The sequence below is a fragment of the Heliangelus exortis genome, chromosome 20, assembly GCF_036169615.1.
Source record: "Heliangelus exortis chromosome 20, bHelExo1.hap1, whole genome shotgun sequence".
Taxonomy (NCBI): Eukaryota; Metazoa; Chordata; class Aves; order Apodiformes; family Trochilidae; genus Heliangelus; species Heliangelus exortis.
Window position 1 is genome coordinate 1262555 of NC_092441.1, and position 19929 is coordinate 1282483.

At 60.0% G+C, this 19929-nt stretch overlaps 1 protein-coding gene across 3 annotated transcripts in view; it reads left to right on the top strand.

The window, feature by feature from the left end:
• Positions 1-15069: 15069 nt before the first annotated feature.
• Positions 15070-19929, top strand: part of SDK2 (sidekick cell adhesion molecule 2) — a 44050-nt gene continuing 39190 nt past the window's right edge. For 2 of the 3 annotated variants that reach the window (XM_071764064.1, XM_071764066.1), the window contains exon 1: positions 15071-16464. In XM_071764064.1, the coding sequence (XP_071620165.1) occupies positions 16386-16464 (79 nt within the window). In that variant the 5' untranslated portion in view covers positions 15071-16385. Of the gene's footprint in view, positions 16465-19929 lie in introns of all 3 variants that reach the window. The other variant, XM_071764067.1, reaches the window with a different exon arrangement.

Here is a 19929-nt window from a genome sequence, read left to right on the forward strand (position 1 = left end):
AGTCCCCAGATCAGCAGCCACAAACTCCCCCAAAAACCTCTCTCCATGATCAGCAGCAGGAGACAAACCCCACCCCCTGCTCCAGACAGCCCCATCAAACCAACGTAGACTATTATTTCTCAAAGGTGTGATTAAATTTAATTGTCAATTACTACGTGGTGATGGGGAATTGGCACAAATGGAAGCATCTGCTCCCCAGCCTCTCCCCAGCACTGGGAAACCCCCCCGTGCCCCAGCTCCAGCTTCCTGACCCCCCAAGAAACAGGCAGCTGCAGCTGTTCACGCTGCTCTGGTTTTTTCTCCTTCACAGGAGCTGAAATCTGACCTTTTTTAATATACAAGGCTGCGATTTCAGAGCTGGGAGCAACTCTGGCAGGAGAAGGTGGGAGCAAGTGAGATGGGGAGAGGAGATGGTGGGGGGAAAAATAATCCCAGCCTCCCGGAGGGGTCAGTGTTTCGGTAGCTGCTGGGAGCTGGGGCTGAGCTGGGGGTGGGGATGCATCGGTGGGGATGCAGGAGTCTGTCTCAGTGTCACTGGGATGTGTGATCCTGTCCTGGTGTCCCTGGAATGTGGGATCCCATCCCAGCAGGGCAGGGATGAAGAAGAGGAGGCAGAGAGAGGCGTCTGCCTGTTCCAATAGAACTGGAAGCTGTCACAGGAGCAAAGCTGGGCTGGGCAGAATGAGCCTGCTTGGAAATTGCAGCCCCGTGCCGTGCCGCAGACGAGGGCCCAATAATTGCACTTTCTTTTCTTCCTTTCTTTCCCTTTTTCCCCCGCTGAGCTGCAATAATTGGGTGCTGTCGCCCGAGCTCATCCACTGCTGGCTCCCTGAAAGGAGCTCTGCAATTAGCAAACAGCACCCTGGAATAAAGCCTTTAATATCCACTGGCACGGCTCAGGCTGCAGGCATTCAACCCCCTTCCTCTTCCCATCCCACTCCAATCCCATCTCATCCCCATCCCATCCCAATTCTCATCCCTATCCTATGCCAATCCCATCCCATCCCATCCCCATCCCACCCTCACCACCCCTCCCAGCTCCAGGCAGTGCAGAGGCCTCAGGTCCAATCCTGACCCCCTTTCCAGAACAAAAAATTCTCTCCCAGGGTTTGAGGAGGCTCCTGCCTGGAGCAGGGCCGGGTTCCCTGGGTGCTTTCCAACAAACGCTGACAATAAGGTAATTATGGGAGAAGCAATAAATGTGTCAGTTCTGCCAGAGGGATTTTTCCTGGGAGCAAGGGGAGCCCTGGAGCAGTGCTGAGGTGTCTTGGTTAACAGGGAAAAGCTCCCCAGCCCCTTCCTGGGCTGTTATTTATGGGTGTCTTGGGGCCACGGGGACTCTCCCTGCTCCACTCCCTGCCCTGGGCTTTCCTTGGTTTTCTCTGTCCAGATTGCTGAGGTGGGATGCTGGGACAGGGGGGAAGCAGCCACCCCAGGGCTGCCCAAGGGGCTCCTGTGTCCCTGGAAAACACAGGAGAGGTGTTGGGATGGGGTGGTGATAAAGGTGGGATGGAACAGGATGGGATAGAAGGGGATGGAATGGGCTGGGGGTGGGATGGTGGCTGCAGCGTGGACCCTCCCTCCCCTCCATCCCACAGCATCTCCAGCCCAGGGTGCACCCACATCCCACAGCCCCAGTGAACAGCAGCCCCAGATCTCCCTCCCCAGGCACTGTCACCCCAAGGGACCCCGTGGGAGGGCAGAGGAGTTGGACGCCACTTTATAAATCATTGTCTCTCTTTATTGATGGACTTTTAACCCTCCTGGCTTCTGCCAGGGGATTTATTAGCAGTTTGATTTCCTGCAGTAATAACTCAGCTCGCTCCCCAAGGTGGGTGCTGGGGCTCCTGCACACCCTCCCTGGCCCCTGGTGGGGATGGGACACCCAGGAGCCCAGGACCCCATCCCACAGCATCCTCTGTTCCCCCATGCAATGCCAACAAACAGCAGGCGGGGGGGGGTGGGGGCTGCAGATCCCAGGCTGCATTTTGATGGGACAGAGACAGGGATGAGGACAAGGACAGTGGCTCTGCAGGGGCTGCTGGTGCTGCTGGCAACCCCCCCATTCCTGAAGTCCTTGGTTCAACCTCTCTGCATTCCCACACAGACCTGGCAGCCGAGGGATTTTCATTCCCCGAAGGATTTTCTTAATTAGGAGAGTTCAGAACTCTCTTGCACAACACCCCCCTCAGCTCCAGCTCTCCAGAGGCTCTGCCCACCCACCCACCCTCTGGGAGGACACAGGACCAGGGCTGTGGTGGCATCGTGGTGGCACCATGGCGAGGAGGGGACGCAGACCCCATCCCACAGGCAGGGACCCTCCTCCCCCTGGCTGAGCCCAGGGATGAAAGGGACACCTCCCAGCCCCTTAATTTCACTGCCCTAATGAGGTCTGGGCTAAGACGATTAAGGACTTCATTAGGATTTCTAATCCTGCCTGAAAGGGAAAGGAGCCTCTGCTCCCCATCCCTTGCCCTCTCCCTCCTTGGTGGCCTCGTGCTGATGTCCTCCCCAGCACCCCTGGGTGGGGTTTGCCCATTCCTTGGTTGGGTTTGACCATGGGGCCGGGGTGGGGTGGCCATGGGTGAACAACACTGGTGCAGGGATGGCTCAGTGGTGACACAGGGGATGTCACTGGAGGGCTTGATGGCTTTGGGTGAACATCACCCTACCTGCACCAGACCCACTGCAGCTGAGCTGTGCCCACTGTACCTCTGCTTTACCTGCCCCAGAACCCCCAAACCTGCCCCAGAATGACCAAACCTGCCCCAGAATCCCCAAACCTGCACCAGAACCACCAAACCTGTGCTGTAATCATCATTCCTGAGCTGTGCCCACCACCCCTGCACTCCCCCAGCCCCAGCCCATCCAGCACGTAGCAGGGCAGGAATTGATCCCTGCTGCTCCCTTTATGAGCTGGTGTAATGCCACAGAAACCCTTTCCACAAGATCCCAAACTAAATCATTTATTCTAGACAAAAATCCAATAAAGAGCTCAGGCCTTCTCCATAGGCAGATAAAGCCCAGATTAATGGGGCTGCTGAGTTAAAAAAAAAATAAAAATGAAGGAAATGCTGGGAAAATGAGCATGGGATGTAGAGGAGACTTCTTCCACCTTCTTGCTTTCCCAGTGCTGCTGCAGCTCAGGATTTTATTACAAAAAGCCACCTAAGTATTACAGGCTAATCCGTAAATCCCAACCGAGTAAAATATGTGATGGATTTTGTAAATTGTGCCCTTTACAAATCTGATTGAACTTTTTTTTCTCTACTAGTTCCCTTTTCTTCTCCTTCTACCTGCTCTCCTGAGGCATTTTGTGTCTCCTTGGGGACCCTGATGCCTTTTGGTGCCTGGGTCCTGGTCCTGGTCCTGGTCCTGGTCCTGGTCCTGGTCCTGGTCCTGGTCCTGGTCCTGGTCCAGCCCAAGCCCCTGGGCCCTGCTTGATGCAGTTCAGTGGTGGGAGAAATCACAACCAACCCATGTTCTATGGGATGGGGGAAGGAGGGGTTGGCATGGGGCTGACCCTCCCCAAAGGGAGCACATTTCTGCTCAGGGGGGGATAAACTTGGGCACATCTTCCCTTCTTCCAACACGATTTCCTGTTTCTTATTTATTTATTTATATATATATATTTTTTTTTTATTATTAAAGCAAGATGTTGCTGGCAAAACTCACACCCCTTTCCTGGTTTTTCCATCAGATTCTTCTGCAGAGGAACATCTGGCAGCAGCCAAAGGATGGACTTCTCTTGCCTGGCATGGTGCAGATGCTGATGGCTCCGTGGTGGCTGGGGACAGCTGGCGAGTGCCACCAGGGTGACTGTGTCATCCCCAGCCCCCGGGTGACACAGGTGGCAGCAAGGAGGGGAACCTGCCAGCGCTGTGCCCCACGTTGCACAGTGGGGAAGAGGAGAAACATCTGCTACGTCTTTCGTTTGACTCTGTTCCACCCTGAGCTGCTTTTCCTTTTGGTTTATGGGGAAGGCTGAGGGAGAGCTGGGATCAGCCCCCGGCTCTGAGCCAGGCTCCAGCCCTCAGCAGCTGGAGCTGAGTCCAGAGTTCTGATGGGGGAGGGCTCAGCACCCCCCTGGATGGCTCAGCAGCCGTGGGGATGGGGGTGATGTGCCCAGAAGCCCTCCCAGCTCACCAGGCTGGGTCCCTTCACCCCCAAATTGTGCCCAGCAGGCTGAGCTCACGGAGTGAAGCTGGGGGATCACCCTCAAAAGGAGGGGGGCTGGGTTACTGCCCAGCTGTGCAGAGGAAGGTGCTGCTCTCCCGCTGATGCTGACAGGGGGAACAGAGGGGCAGGGCTGTGCCTCAGTTTCCCCAATGCCAGACAGTGCTGTGCTCCAGGCAGCCGGGAGCCTCCAGCCCTTCCTTCCCTCCTCCGGTCCACCCCGGCCCTTGCGTGTCCTTGGAGCCAGTGCTGGTGGATGCTGGGTGGTAACCATGGCAACCACCAGGTTTCTCTTTCCTTGCCCTTGCCAGCCACCTTGAGATGCCACCGTGTCCCGGTCACCGGCTGTGCACCCCGTGTCCCCGCGGGTGGCAGTGGGACGCGGTGACAGCAGGGGCTGTGCTGGGGGGCACCTTCCCCAAAACCACCCTGGGGCTGCGCTTGGGTTCCCGGGGCTCCCCTCGCCCCCGGGACCGGGATCCGGCCCCGTGGGGTGTGGAGGGAGCCCCGTGCCACCCTCCTGCGTGTCCCCCGGAGCTGGCAGTGTCCCCGCCTGGCAGCACCGATGGAAGGAGCCCGGCCAGGCGCACAAAGCAACATCTGCAAACACTTAACCACGCCGCCGGCACGGCCCTTCCCAAAATAGCGCCCCGGGTGGGCTCCTGTGCCAGCACTGATGTCATTTGCTTTTATTTCCCTCCCGTCTGCTCCTGCCCGGCTGGAGCCACCGGTCACTTGTCAGCCGAGCCCCTCGCCGGGGGCTTTGCTGCCTCCACTGGGGCTGCTCGGGTGGGTCCCGGTGCTCTGGTGGTTGCGATGCCACCAGAGGCTCCTGTGTCCCTCGCCAGAGCTGGGACAAACCTTATTTCTCCAGCTGTATGGGCACTGAGGGGAAAACCGGGAAATCCAAGCTGCTGGCTGCTGGGGAGGGTGTAAGTGGGGAGGCTGGGGGGCTGCAGCCCCCAAGGGAGATCCCACACCTCCCGCTGGGCCCCCAGTACTCCGGGGACCCCTACAGGGAGGGGACGCCCTGGTGGCTTCAGCACCGCGAGGCTTGCTGTGGGGGACGCCCCCGGGAGGTGCCCCCATGGCCCCGGGGAGGCCGCTGATGCCTCTTCCCCTCGATCCTGGCTCCTCTCCATGCAGAGGGAGTTAACTCAGCCCCGGCCAAGGCAGCCCCGGCTCTGAGCCAGCCCGAGGAGCAGCCAGCTGGCTGCAGCCCCTCGCCCGGCGCCGGCACACGGCTCTGGAGCCACATGTCCGCATGGCGCCCATCACCGCAGCCTCCCGCACGCTGGGGCTTGGCTCCATCCATCCTTCCGTGCTGGCATCCCTCCGTGGGGATCCAGTGTCTCCCTCGGGATGGGGATCCCACCGTGGGGCTCCGTCCCCCCGGCTCAGCACACCGCCCCTGCCCGCTGCCCTCCTCCATCCTCCAGGTTGTGTCCCTCCTGTCCTCGTCCCCTGCAGGAACATGTGGCACCACGTCCTCAAATAATGGCTTCATTATGGGCTAATTACTGCAATTAACCGAGCAGCACCCCTGCAAGTGCCTGCTGGCCTGTGCACGGCCAGCCACGTCCCCTCCAACGGCGGTGGTGGCACCAAGCATGGTCCGGATGGACCCTGACGGGACCCAAAGGGGCCCGGGGGACACCAGGGTGCAGCGGTGTGTCCCCGTCTGTCCCCCAACACGGGGGAGCATGCGATGAGACGGAGATGCACGCTCACCCCGGCGCTGGCACTGTCCCGGTGCCACCGTCAGAGCCGGGAGGGCTGGGGACAGCCGTGTCCCGTGGCAGGGGTTGTGCTCAGCCCCTCTGTCACCGCCGCTGCCTGAGCCTATGAATAAATGAAGTGCGAGCAAAGCGTCTGCCTAATGGCACCGTGACAACCGTGTACGGAAACCACAGGGAAAAGGGAACGATTTGAGGAATTCAATTATTTAACAGCAACTCGTTACTGGTACCCGCCGGGGAGCCGGGGCCAGCAACAGCCCCGGGCTTCAGTGGGGGGGTGCCGAGGGGTGTCCTGGGGTGCCCCTTGGGATACAGGGGACCACAGCCGGGATGAGAGCTCCCCATGGGGGAGGGGGACGGGCAGGGTGGGGGTCGGCAGGAGCTGATGGGGGGGTGAGGAGGGGCAGCGCTAGGGCAGCACCGGCACGTAGCTGGGAAGCTGGAGGGTTCATTCACACCTCGGCTGGGCTGGAAGAGCCCGGCTCGGGAGGTGCAAATGGACTCGGCGGGGGTTTGCAGCCCTGCGAGCCCCCCGGTGCTCCCTGAAATTGCTGAACGCAGCACGGGGCCTGATCCTGCTCAGCTGGATGGCTGAGCCAGCCCTGGTGGTGCCAGTGTTTGATGTCACAGGAGCCCCCTCCTTGCTGCCTCTGCTGGGTTCTCCAGCAGCCGTCTGGGGCCCGGATGGGTCTGTTCCTCCCTTTAGGGGTCACAGTGGCTACGGAGACCCAAATCTGGGCTCTGCCTCCCCTGGGGGACTCAGGGACTCACGTCCTTGGCTGCAGAAGCCCAGAGCTGAGCCCAGCGCCGCGGATCAGTGCTCATCCCTCATCCCAGGCAGCCGGCAGTGATGAAACCTGGCAGGGGACGAGAGCATGTGAAGGCAGGCAGGGGCTGGCAGGGCTGGCAGGGGCTGGCAGGGCTGGCAGAGGTGACAGGGGTGGCAGCCAGCTCTCGGTGCACGCCCGGCTGCTCTCCGTGCTGCCGGGGGACTGCGGGCCCCGAGCTGGCATATGCTGCGAGGTGACACGTTTGTTCCCTCCAGCCTCCCCTGGCTGCCAGCCGGAGAGAGCCTTGGCTGGAGCCGGGATGCTCGTGTCCTGCACAGCCTGTGGTCCCTCTGTCCCTCCCCTCTCCTCCAGCTCCCTGGCGTGGGGGTCCCGGGGGACAGCAGTGTCCTGAGCTGGAGCAGTCACTCAAGGAAGCAAACCCCAGTGTGGTGTGGACATGTGGAGTGGCACCGGGAGCCCAGCACAGCATCCCACCCCAGAGGGTGCCCCTGCCCTTCCCAGCACATCACAGGACCCTGATGTGACTTCATTCGGGGCTCTGGTGCCAAAGCAGACGGTTGTTGGTGGCCGTGGAGCTCCCAGTGCCACTGCCCTGGTGGCTCTCAGCCAGCCCAAGCCCCGGGCCCTGCTGGCAGCCTGAAGGCAGTGCCTGTTTGCTGGAGATGCAGCTCCTGGCAATGGGCAGCTGTGCCACAGCCCGTGCCAAGCCGGGGAGCCACGGTGATGGACGAGCTCCTGCTAATCCTCAGGGCTCTTCTTCAGAGGAACAGCCAGGACTGCAGATACAGCTGTCTGCAGAACGTGAAGCCGGTGCTTTCTGGTGCAAGGATTAGTGCCAGGGGGTGGGTTTTTTTGGGGGCCCCTTTGCAGGGCCAAAGTGCCCCGTGGATTAGGAGCTGCCTCGGAGCCCCTCAGTCCCAGCCCCCTTCCCCCCCCCCCCCACTGTCCCCAGCGAGTGGCTGCTTGGAGAGAAGAAAAATGGAAGCAGGAACCAGAGCGAGAGCAAAGCTGGGTGATTTAGGTGACTGGTCACTGCTGTAACTGATGATGAGCTGCGAGTCGAGGAGAGAGAAATAAGCGAGTGACAGAGCCTGGCATCTGTTTGCATAAACCAGCCTATCTGCAGAGGGGATCTGGCACCCAGGGAAGTGATAAATCCCCCCTCGCCACGGCTCTGAGCTCACATGAGATGGCTTCTGCAGGAAGGCAGCAGCTTGGCTGCCAGTGGCTGCCTGGGGAGCCCTCATGTCTCTGGATTGGGACCCCAGGGATGTCACTTCTCCAGTGTGAGACCCCAGGGGTGCCAAGTGTCTGATGTGGGGCCGGAGGGAAGCTGCATCTCCAATGTAGCACCCCAGAGATGTCACTTCTCTAGTGTGGGACCCCAGGGAGGCCGTGTCTCTGGTGTGGGGCCCCAGGGACGCTGTCTCTCCAGCATGGACCACGATGTGGAGGATGGGTGCAGCTGAGATGTCCAGGGGACCCTGCAGTTCCTGGTCCCCTCCTGTCCCATTCTGTGTCCCCTTGGAGCTGCACCATGCAGCCCCCTCTCCTCCCCCCAGCCTCTCCATCTTCTTCAGCTCTCATTTCCCAATGGGCTGCAGCCCAAGATGGAAGGGAGGGCACTGGAACCAGGTGCTCTCCTTCCTGCACACCTCTTCCCATGCACCAGATGGGCAGAGGGAAATTATCCATAATTGTTTATCCAGAAGCAATTCTGTGATGCAGGAGAAACACCTGCCCCTGCTCCTGCCCCCCATCCCTGTCCCCAGCCCCCTGCCCTGCACCTGGGACCACCGGGATGTGATCTCTCTCCATCTCCCATCCCCAGGAGCTCAAGTATCTGAGCCCAGCAAACAATTCCTGCCCAGATGATGTACAACCCATTTGCTGATCTGAGTTTGCAGCTAATCCTGTAGCTGAGATTGCCACAGGCAGAGCTGGCTGAGGAGGAGGGAGAGATCCTTGCAGGTATTTAATTTTCTTTTCTTTACGTGAGGTTTGATATCTATAAAACAGCCTCACAAATCCATCCTCTGTCACCCAACCCCTGAAATGGGCTGTCAGGTAAATAGCTCCCTGGTTCATTGGAAGGAATAGGGTCTCTTCTGTGTGTAACACACACGTCCAGAGCCCCTCCATGTCCCTGCACACGTGTGTAGAGCTTTGCTGCACGTGTGGCCCCACGCTGGCAGCTCTGAGCGTGCAGATTCCCTCTGGCAGTGTGTATGGGGGTGTGTGGCTTTATGACAGCCAAAATGGAAAAGACAATTGGATGTCAAAACCTCTCTGTGGAGACCATTTATACCCACTGACTTTTATGGGAATCCCACTGATTGATTCAGGCCCCATAAAACTTCCCGCAGCAGCTCCCACCCCTCCTGTCCTGCACTGCCCCTGCTCAGCAGGGATGGGATCTGTTCCTCTGCTCAGCAGGGATGGGATCTGTTCCTCTGCTCAGCAGGGATGGGATCCACTCCTCTGCTGTACCCAGCACCCCTGGGGCTGGAGCTTCTCTCCAGATTCCCCCCCTGAGATGCTCCAGGTGTGGGATGTGGCTTTGGATAACCCTGTCAGTGAAGAAGTTTCTTCTAATCTCCAAACCTCCCCTGGGCAATTTGATGCCTTTTCCTCTCATCCTATCAATTGTTCCCTGGGAGCAGAGCCCAATCCCCCCTGGCTCCAACCTTCTCTCAGATTCCTTTGCCCCAGACTCAACACCCACCCCAAGCTCCCTCAGCAGCTCCTCAGAAGTTCTCCAAACCCTCCTCCATGTTCTCCAGACCCTTCTCCTTGTGCTCCAGACCTTTCCCGAGCTCTGCTGTCCTTCTCTGGACATGATCCAGACCTTCGATGTCCTTGCAGTGCCTGTCCCCAGGGAGGGGACAGCCGGGGGCTGTGCAGGAGCATCACCCACGCCCAGAAGCTCGGCACAGCCCACGGGGACCGTGCAGGGGGTGCTGGCCCCGTGTCTGTGATGGGGGATGGGGGTGGTGTGAGTCTGTCCTGGAGGAAGGTGATGGGAAAACCTTCCCCAGCATCCCTGGAGCCCCTTGCCCTTGTCAGAGCTGCTCAGCCAGCAGCTGCCCCTGGGCTCTCCTCTCCCTGCCTGAGCACACTGACCTTTCCCAGCACTTCCCAGCTCAGCTCCCGGCTCCAGCAGGGGTGGGAGGTGAAGGGGGGGAGGCCCAGCCCCTTCTCCCCACACTGCTCCCCTCCCCAGCACTCATCCTCCAGTTATTAATATTTATACACCCGGTGTGTGCTGAGGACTTGGACACAATCAGGACACTGAAATTATCAGGCAGGGACAGGCAGGGGGGGCTGGCAGAGCGTGTCTGATGGGGGCACCTGTGACACCAGGCAGTGACCAGGGCTGATGAAGGTGCCCAGCAGAGTCTGCTCCTCTGTGTGGGACAGAGGGCATTCTCAGGACTTCTGAGATTTGGGCTGAAAAGCCACGATGCCACCTTCCCCCCAGGCCTCTGGCTTCCAAGAGCAAAGGAGGGAGCTCACCCCCTGCCCTGGGACCACACTGCTCCCCCTCAGCCTTTCCCCAAGGCCTGAAGGCCACCAAGGCTTTTCCTTCTTTGGGGAAAGCTGCCCCACATCCTGCTCCTCTCCCAGCCCGGTGTGTCCCCAGTGTCACGGGAAGGGCAGGCACACACCAGCTCCACCCAGCAGTGCACCTCGTGGGGTGACGTGTCCCCACCCCCTTTTTTATAAAAAGCAAAGCTCCTGTAATAAAGAATTTAATAACCTGCTGTGCCTGTGTGGATAGAAAACTCATTTGTTTAATAGGCAGCAGTTTGGCTTTGTCATGTTCATTTAGTTTTTAATGACGCACAGTTGTGCCAATATTGATTTTAGCTTATAGGGACTCGAAAAATTTACTGTCTGGAATTATCTGAAATGTAGCGGGTTTATCTGGCAGGCAGAAGATGGATCTGTCCCCACTTCGCTCCCGGCCAGCCTGGTGGTGGCACAAACCACTTGTCAAGGGCTCCAGGTGATCCCACAGCGGTCCCCAGCTCCCCAGCACACAGCTGTGGGACATCACCCAGCTGAGAGCTGCCAGCCCTGGGGAAACTGAGGCACAAGGGGTGCTTTGCCCGCAGGGCTGGGCTGGGAACGTTCTGTTGTGTCCCATGAGGTGGGAAGAGCTGCCCTGTCCTGCCCCCCAGCAGTATCCCCTTGTTTTCCATGAGTCAGCAGCTCCCACGCAGCCACCCCCTTGCCCCATGGGGTGATGGTTGGGAGTCAGTCCCATCCTCAGCTCCTTATTGACTGGAATTACTCAGCAGGAACCACACAGGATCCATTTCTCAGCATCTGCACACTCCTCAGCCTCCCCAGGGCAAAGTGGGGAGATGCTGGGGGTGCAGCCATGCTGAGGGCACAGCTGTGACCCTCAGGGTGCTGTGGAACCCCTCGCCCTCCACGCCAACCCCAACACTAATTTTTGCCTCCCAGCAGACAGTGCTTCACCGGGAGGTTTTGCTGCTGCTCTCGGGGTTGGTTGAGGGGCTGGTGACTGCACCTCCCTAAAATGTCCCTGAAGCTTTGTGGGAACTCAGGCTGGGCAGTGAGTGGCTGATGTGTGTGTAGGGACAGGAACGGGAGCCCCACAGAACCCCCCAGCCCCTTCCCCACTGGCTCCCACTCCCCTTTGCTGGCTCAGTACTGCAGTCAGCTCTGCAGTTTCCTGAGCAGCCCCACCTCAGTGCTATTCATTATGCACATCTGTAAATATATTATTTACTATTTCCCCTATTATTATCCATTATTTATCACCCAGTCCTGTCGTGCTGGAAATCAGCACAGCACCTGAAGCCCCCCCCTGGTGCTGGAACACTGTCCCAGGGATGATGGAGACCCCCAAGGGGGTATGGAGAGGCTGGGGTGTGTGGGGTGAGGATGTGGGGGTGGCCTCTGCCCCCCTCCTGGGGGCCCAGGGGAGCAGCTGTGACTTTGGGGCTTTCCCTGCAGCTTCCTAAGGATGTCCCATCAGGGACCGGTGGGTGCTGCAGGTCCTGCCCTGCTTTGAGCTGGGGCTGCCCCCTCCTCCCCTAACAGCTGGGAAGCTGGGGGGCTGCAGTCACTCCCCCCACACCTGAAGGGGATTAACTGGGAGGTGGATTAAAACCATTGGCTTAATGAAGAGGGGATAAATAAGCCTGAGCTGGCAGAGCTGGGGGGTTTTGTGTCTTCTCTAAGATCCTGGAGAGTTTGGGGATGCCGTGGCAAGGAGGTGCTGGAGCTGCCCCCTTCCGGGAGGGAGGAGCCAGGAGCAATGCCTGCTAGGGACAGGTAAGGGGGAATTTGGGCTCTGCTGGTTTTCTGGGCACCCTGAGCCATGGGGTGTGGGTGCTGGGGCTGCCATGGGTGCAGTGTGTGTGTGTGTTTCAGTGCAGTGACTGTGAAGGAGGAGGGGGCTGTGAGATGGGTGCTCCTCAAACTGAGCTCCCTTGGCTTTTGGGTCTGGGGTGCCCAGCAAAACCCCCCTTCTCTGAGCAGCAAATACTGTGGGGAGCTGGGGGTCAGAGAGGGGCTCAGTGTGAGTGCTCTGGGGAAGGGGAGCAGAACTGGGGGGCTCCTGGTGCTCCTGTCTCATCCCTGGCCTCTTTGGGGGGGTGTCCAACCCATGAAAACCCCAACTCCTGGAAGTTTGATTAAGTGAGAGTCTGGGACCCTGTGCCTTGCAAACCCGGCTGGTCCCCAGCTGCTGGTCTGGGCAAGTGCTCAGGACTTTGGCCTTTAAATGTTAAGAAATCATGTGAAAACAAGCCAGAGCCTTAGTTTAAATTTCTAATCTGATGAAAAAAACATAATCAGCTGGGATGTCTGCTGCTGAGAGGCTGTTTCTGTGCTGGTGGTCCTGGGGGTCTGGGGTCAGCTCTGAACTCGTTGCAGAGCAGAGCAGATCCAGCTTTCCCTCTGGCCCACACCCAGGGCTCTTCTTGGCTCTTTCCAACCAGCAGAAAAAGCCAAACTCAGCTTTGTGACTGTGGTAGAAGAAGATCCCCACAGCCCAAGGGTGTCCATCCCATCCCACAGTTCTCCTGGGGAGAAGGGATCTGTCCTAAACCCAGGTTTAAGGAGAGGAGTTCATAGGTCACAGGGGTTGCTTGTGGCCTCCACCACTACCTTGCATCAGCTCCTCCTGGAGAGCAGGTGCTTCTGGAGAAATTAAAATGCCCTTTCAATCTTAATTATATGAAAAAATAAGTATTGGGGAGCCTTGCTGCATCCAGGTAACGATCCCCACTGTGTCCTTATTGTCAGTCTGGGGAGGTCTGGCTGCAGCTTCTGGCTGTGGGAGCTTGTTAGACCTCTGCAAGGCTGCAGAGCCTCCCTTATCCCAGTTCTTTCTGCTCCATGCTGGTGCTGACAGCCTCTGCTTACATCTGCCTCCTCTCCCCCATCCACAGCAGAAAATGAGTGAGCTCCTGGAGCCTCTCAGCCCCGGGCAACACTTCCAGCCTTGTCTCTCCTTCCACTTCCCATTCCAGGGAGCTCAGAGGGGGCACGATGCTCCCCATGGGATGCTGCTCTGGTGCTCAGGGACCAGGGCTGCTGCTGCTGAGAAAGGGCCAGGGCCTCAGCTGAGGAAGATGAGGGATGCTGAGGGTGGCTGAAGGAAGCTCTTGGCTGTTGTCCTGTAGCCTTTGGATAGCTCTGTCCCCAAAGCGCCTGACATCCCAGCAGAGACTTTTACATTTCAAATACGGCCTTGATCTTTTTTTGGAACTTGCCTTGGTTTCAGACAAGAGTTTTTAATTCGAGCCCAGCGACGTATTTTTGGGTTTGACTTTGATGTGCCCTCTTCAAGCAAGAGGCAAAATAACAGCTTTCACATCTACAAATAGGCCTGAAGTGGATTTCTGCTGCCCACGGGGCCTGGCTGGCAGCTCTGCAAGGCCAACCCCTCATTAGCTGAGGTCTCCAGCAGCAGCCAGAGGATGAGCTGCTGCTGTTTTGGGGTCTGAGACCCCCGCACTGGGGGAGGCAGAGGAGAGCTCAAAAGCCTCAACTCAACCCTGATGTGCACTTGGAGACCTGCAGCATCTTCAAAGCATCTCCCAGAAGAGTCTGGGAGAGGTGAGAGTCGTGCAGCACAGCTTGCAGCTGCTCTTTGTGTGTCGTGATTCTTGGTGTCGTTGCCAGCGATGCTGCCCCAAACCACAGCTCAGAGCAGGGATTCACCATAAACTATGGGAGGCTGCTGGAGGATGGGGCCAAAACTCATGGGAGATGGAGACATGGGGCAGGGGTGACCCAATAGCCTGTGGGGCCCACAGCCTCCCAGCTGGGCATCACCTGGTGACCCTGAGGACATGCCAGGGTGCCACCAGGACCTGCTGCTCCCTGATCCCTGGGATGTGCCAACACTGTGCAGGGCATCTCTTGGGTTTTCCACCTGTATCTGTTGTTGCGTGCTGGAGCTTGTTCCTGCCTGGATGGATTTGGGCAGGGGAGAGGTGGTTATGGAATGAGTGGAGCTGGGAGGGAGGACCTGCTCTGGTGGGAGCGTTGCTCTGAGATCAAAACTCAACCAGGCTGCCTGGGTGACTGTGGGGAGCCAGGTACCTGCACAAGTGGGTAATGAGCGGCTCACACCTCGGCAAGATTAATTGTAATAACTGTAAATCAGCACAGGCACCAGGGGCAGGCACTGAATTTATGGCCCTGAAGACAGGAATTCCTGTTCTTTACGGATCAAAGCTGAGATCCCGCTGGGGCTTGGGATTGTGCTGAGCTTTCTCACGGCTGCTCCCCGCCGGAGCAAGCGTGTCAGCACCTGGGGAGCGAGGCCCAAGCCCCCCTCGTGGGCTGAGCTCACCCCCTGGCAGAGCAACCTCTCTGCCTCTGCTTGTTCCAGCCCGTACTGGGAAACACCTCCTCGAGGGGCGAGCCAGGATTGCAGCCTCCCACAGCATCGATCCCCGTCATCTCTGTTGAGAATGCCAGCCACGGAGCTGATTAATGCCGGGGTGGGCAAGTGCTGGGTTATTGTTCAGTCTCTCTTCAAGAGGTCGATGGGAAATTTGGCAGTAGCTCTTCAAAGAGGCGGTGTGAGCACAGGCATTGTCCCCCCGAGGACTCTGCATGATTTACACACATAATGTAGTGGAAATGCACACCGGTGCCAGGGCATTAATGCACACGGTTGTACTGAGGCTCCTGGAGAATGATCCCTCTGTCCCTGCCCTGGTTTGACCTGGTGGTGCTGGGCCTGGCTTCAGGATAAGCCGCTCACGCTTTCGTTTCACCCGGATCCTTGTAGGTTCCTTGGCTCAGAGGCAGCGTGTGTGTGCTCAGGAGTCTGATCCAGCATTCAGCTGGATATTTCCTTCTGTGCAGATGGTGCAGGTCCTTGGGTGCTAATGCTCGGTAGCAGCCGTAACTGAGCTGTTCTTCCTCACCAAACGCGAGGCTCTGCACTGGCACGGAACACAGACATCTCTGAAGGACGTGTGGTAACAGCCTGATCCCGCTGGGAGATCTGGCCTTGAGGAACTGCAGGATCGGGCCTGAAGCAGTGGTATCATTCATTATCTGGGAGGTGCCGTTGGCTCACGTCTGAGGCTAGGGGCTAGGGCTTTCATTTTTTGAGAGCCCCAAAATATTTGCTTTGATGATCTTGCGGCAGTGAGTTGAGCTCTGCTCTGGAGCTGCCTCAGGGACACGCTGCGTCCCCTTTCCGGCGACAGAGCGCCGATGCTCTGACTGCTGCCGGAGGGGCTGGGAGCAGCGTGGGGCGGGGGGCGGCTCCAGCCTCTTGGAGAAGTGAAAGCTGCAGAGGGGACCTACAGCTCCCACAGCGCGGGGAGCGGGGGACGGACCCGCACGTTCCGGGGGCGGCCGAGGGGACGCGCCCGCTCCCCCCGCGGCTCCGTGCGCAGCCACTGGGTAGCGCTCGGAGCCGCGCCGTCTCCCCGCCTCCCCGGCTCGGGCTGCCCCCGGTGCCGCCGAACCTCGCCGCTGCAGCTCACTCCGCCGCCGCGCCGTGCAGGAGGAGCAGAGCAAGCGGCCAGAGCTCCGAGAGGGGTCGGCGCGGCGCCTCCAGCCCGCCCGCCGCGCATCACCCGCGGCACCCGGCGGGACCCCGCACCGCTCAGCGCCGCCGCCGCGCTTTCCCCCGTTCCCCGCCGGTGCCGGGGTGTAAAGGGGGAAAAAACCTCCCGAGCCGCCGATCCGGGGATGTCCCCAGGCAGGAGCTGAGCTCTGGGGAGGGGCACCCTGCTGGCCCCTGCCCCCGGAACCCAAACTTTTCAGCGGCTGCGGGGCGCTCGGTTCTGGGAGCAGCGGGGATCCGGCCCCCATGGTGCCCGGGCGGGCAGGAGGGGCCGGGGGGGCTCAGCCCTGCCCTTCCCGTCCCCTTCCCTGACGCGGGGCGCAACGCTTGGGGAGGGGCTCGGCTGCCGGCCCCGCTCTGGATTGGGGGGGTTCCTGCTCCACACGTCCTTTAGGAAGTTGCACATGGTGGGGACCTGCCTGCGGACCCCCCTACCCCGCGACAAGCCTTCCACCCCATCGTCTTTGCCTTCCTCCGAGCAACGCTGCTGCGGGGGTCCCTGCGTCGGATCCCGCAGGACGCCAGCGGGGACTCTCGCCGCATCCGCCCGGATTATAAAGTCGGGGAAGTTGCCCCTCTCGTCCTCGTCTCGGTGGTGCCATGGCTCGGCTCAGGAGCTGGGGGCTGCTGGTCTTCGCGGTGCTCGCCCTGCCCGGCCCCCCGGGAGCCGGTGCCCAAGGTAAGGGGACTGGGGGGGGGGGAGGCACCCTCCAGCTCCGACTTAGATTGTGGAGATGGACCGCGGCGGGTTGGGGGGGGGGGGTGTCCCTTTAGCTGAACCCCTACCCTCCCGGGCCGGGGAAGCTTTGTGCTAGCTGGGCGGTCGGTACCGAGGCGTCCCCGGCGCCCCTGCCAAGGGGGGGACACAAACAGCACGGATGGTGGTCAAGCCGCTCCGGAGCTGGGGTCCTGGGTCACCCTGTGTCGCAGGCAGGGGGTGTCCTGGAGGGTTAGGCGGGGACAAGGAGCACAGCTTACCTCTGCCTTCTTCTCCATGCCCCGCAACTGCCCTGGGGCTGGGGCGGGGGGGAAATACTGGTCTGAGCATGGGATAAAGACTGCCCTGAACCACTCTGGGGAGGCTGAGCATTCCCTGGAATTGGCGGGGTTGAAGGCGCCCATTTCACCCCCCTCCGGGCGGATCCCCCTGCACCGCAAGACCTGGGGCGCAAGTTTGAGGAGCTCCCAGGGAACAGCTTTTGCCCTGGGGTCTCCCCCATCGCCCTCCAGGTGCTGGGTCAGACCGGGCAGGATGCTGGGGCTGGAGGGGGTCTTCAGCCCTGAGCCCCCGTGGGTGCCCGGGGCTCCCTGTGCACCCAGCGGGCCCTCCCTGCTCCTCTCCTCCGCGCCTCCGGTACCGTACGGTTTGTTTTTAGCTGCTCCTCTACCCAAGAAGGATGGAGAAATAGTTTGCGGCCCCCGGGGGTGCGACGGGGTTCAGAGGTGCCAGGGGGGCCCTGGGGTCCCTCCCCAGCAGCGAGGCTCCAGGCAGGGCTGCAGAGGAGGCTCCTGGCTGGCAGAGCTGCCGCGCAGCCGCCTCCGTCCCCGCTGCTTGGACCGAGCGGATCCAGGCTGTGAAATGGGGAGGGGGCAGCACACACGCAGCGGGGCGCAGCGCCGGGGTCCTCACCCGTGACATTTCTTGCCCTTGTTTGCGGCAGCAAACGGAGCCAGAAGTCCCTGTGCGCTCCCGTCCTCCTGGTCCCCCTGAGCCTCCCCCAGCGCTGCTATAATTTCTCCGTAATTAAGTTCAGAACATAACATCTAAAGCGGCAGTATATTATCCGGGCAGGCCCTGTGTGGGGAGCTGTGAAGGTCTCTTTGATTGATTCACTCCCTTGCCGAGTTTCTCTTCTCCGGGCTGGCGTCTCCTCCCGGCGGGTCCCCCGTGGTCCGTTTGTTCCCCGCCTGCGGGACGGGCTCCGGTGGAACCCACTCTCCTTCCAGTTGTCCGTGGGACTCCGGGGCCTCGCTGTGGGGTGGGAGATGTGGGGCTGGCTGTGGCTCAGCCTCCCCCGAAGGGTGGAGAAGGGGCTTTGCTCCCCTCTCCTGGTGCAGGAGCAGAGCTTTGCTGCTTCAGCTCCCTGTGGCCCGTGTCACGTCCTCACGGGTGTCTGTGACATTGCTCGGGGCTGGCCCTGGCGCTGCGTGGCAGGCGGTAGCCACGGGCAAGCGTGGCTGCCCACGGGAGGGGAGGAGGCATTGCTAAAGCTTGGCGTGTGCCCGTGTCCTCTGCCTTGGCCAGCACCGGGGACACAAACCAGCAGGGTCACCTCCCTGCCTGCTGCCACTTTGGGCCACGCTGCTTTGTTCCGCTGCTATTGATTCCGGGAGCCAAAGAATATGGGATCAATAGAGAAGGGGAAGAGAAGGAGGAGGAGGAGGGGAGGTGTGAGACCTCCGGGGCGGGGGGGGGCTCCCCGGGCTGAAACACTTTAATACCTGCAGTGGGGAAAACAAAAGGTCCCCGCGCTGCCCGGGAGAGGAGGGGATGGAAGTTTAATTACAGTCCAGCATGGGCTGTGTAATTATTAATTACCCACGGCAAAAAAAATAACTTATCGATTAGGGGCCTTGCGCTAATGACCCGGAGCCGAATGCTGGTGGGAGGATAATCCCTCAGCACCGCCCGGACAGGAGCTGTGTCGCAGTGCGACCTGTGCCGCTGCCACATCGGGGGGGCTGTGCTCCAGCTGGGGGGGCACGGGCAGCCCACGCCTAAAGGTGCCTTTAGCTTCTTAAGACAATAAAAGGAATAAAAGGCTCCCTGGGAGCCGGGGATGGACCGACTGAGGTTTCTGAGCGGGGAGTCCAAGCTGCTCCTCTTTACTTTTTGTCAGTCGGGACCCCCAGGGATGTGGTTTCCCCCCGTGCTGGCCCAGCACCTCTAATGGGATTGAGGAGGCTGTGGCCAGTCCCAGGAGGGATTTGGGAGGCTTAAGGTTCCAGACGGGATTTGGGGCAGGGGCCTGAGATGGGCAGCTTCCACCAAAGAGGCTTATTAGGGGCTGGAGCAGGGGGGTTCCAGCACCTTCTGGCACCCAGGCCTGGTGCCTGGGCACGTCCACATGCGTGGGGCCGAGCAGGAGGGGGCTGAGCCCCTGCTCCTTGCCGGGATGTGATGCTGGTGCCAGGCTCAGGCCAGGACTGCTCTGCAGGGTGCTGCTGGTGGCTGTGGGGAAGGGGAGGCTGAGTGTGGGTGTCCCCTGCCCCAGCTCCCCGTTCCCTGTGAGCGTGGCTGGCGTGCTGGCCCGTGGCCTCGTGCAAAGCTCCAGCTCAGGAAGGAAAAGTGGCTTTTAGGGTAGAGGAAGATTAAAATTTGATGTTTCTTGTGAAGCCATTAGTGACCAGGCACAGCGATGAAATTTTGATGACCTGATAACCGTAAGGGGAAGTGGGGGACACGTTCTGATGCTGAGCAGCCCTTGTCCCTGTACCCCCGTGCTGTGCTGGGTGCCCTGGCTGGTCCCCAGAGGTTTGGGGTGGCAGCACTCCTTGCTGAAGCCACAGCAGGGCACGTTGTGATGGTGCCCATGGGAACCAGCTCCCAGGGGGAGGACAGGGAGGGCTGCTGGGTTGTCCCCAGCACTTCTGGGCAGGTGTCAGCGAGCTGGGGCCAGCCAGGTGGTTTCTGCCCAGCAGGGCCATCCAGGGTGGCAGCATCAAGTGCTGCTCATCCCTTAGCACTGGGAAATAGGCTGCAGTGACATTTCTGCTCAGCGGGAGCAAATGAAGGAGCTGGAGGAGAGAGGGAAGGAGGGAGGATGCAGGTTGCTTGTGAACCTGGGAAGATGCTGATAATTAAACCTGGGAGGAGGGCAGCTGGCTGGCCCCGGGGGTGGTGTGTGATGAGGAGTGACCCTGAATCTGCTTTTGCAGGTCTTTACGTGTCCTTGACCCCAGCCCCTTGCCTGGATACCCCAGTGTGGCTGGTTCCTGCCTCAGGATGTGCTCCAGCTACCCCACACATTACTGTAGGCCCTACACAAACTGTTTGGGGCTGCAGCATTGTGTTTTTCTGGCACAATTGCAGGTTCTTGCCTGGGGTAAATAAGGCCCTGCTCAGGCTGGGGTGCTGGGTCCCAGCTGGGGTGTGTGTGCCGTGGCCTCTAAACCCTCATTACCTCCCCCAGCTTGTTAGCAA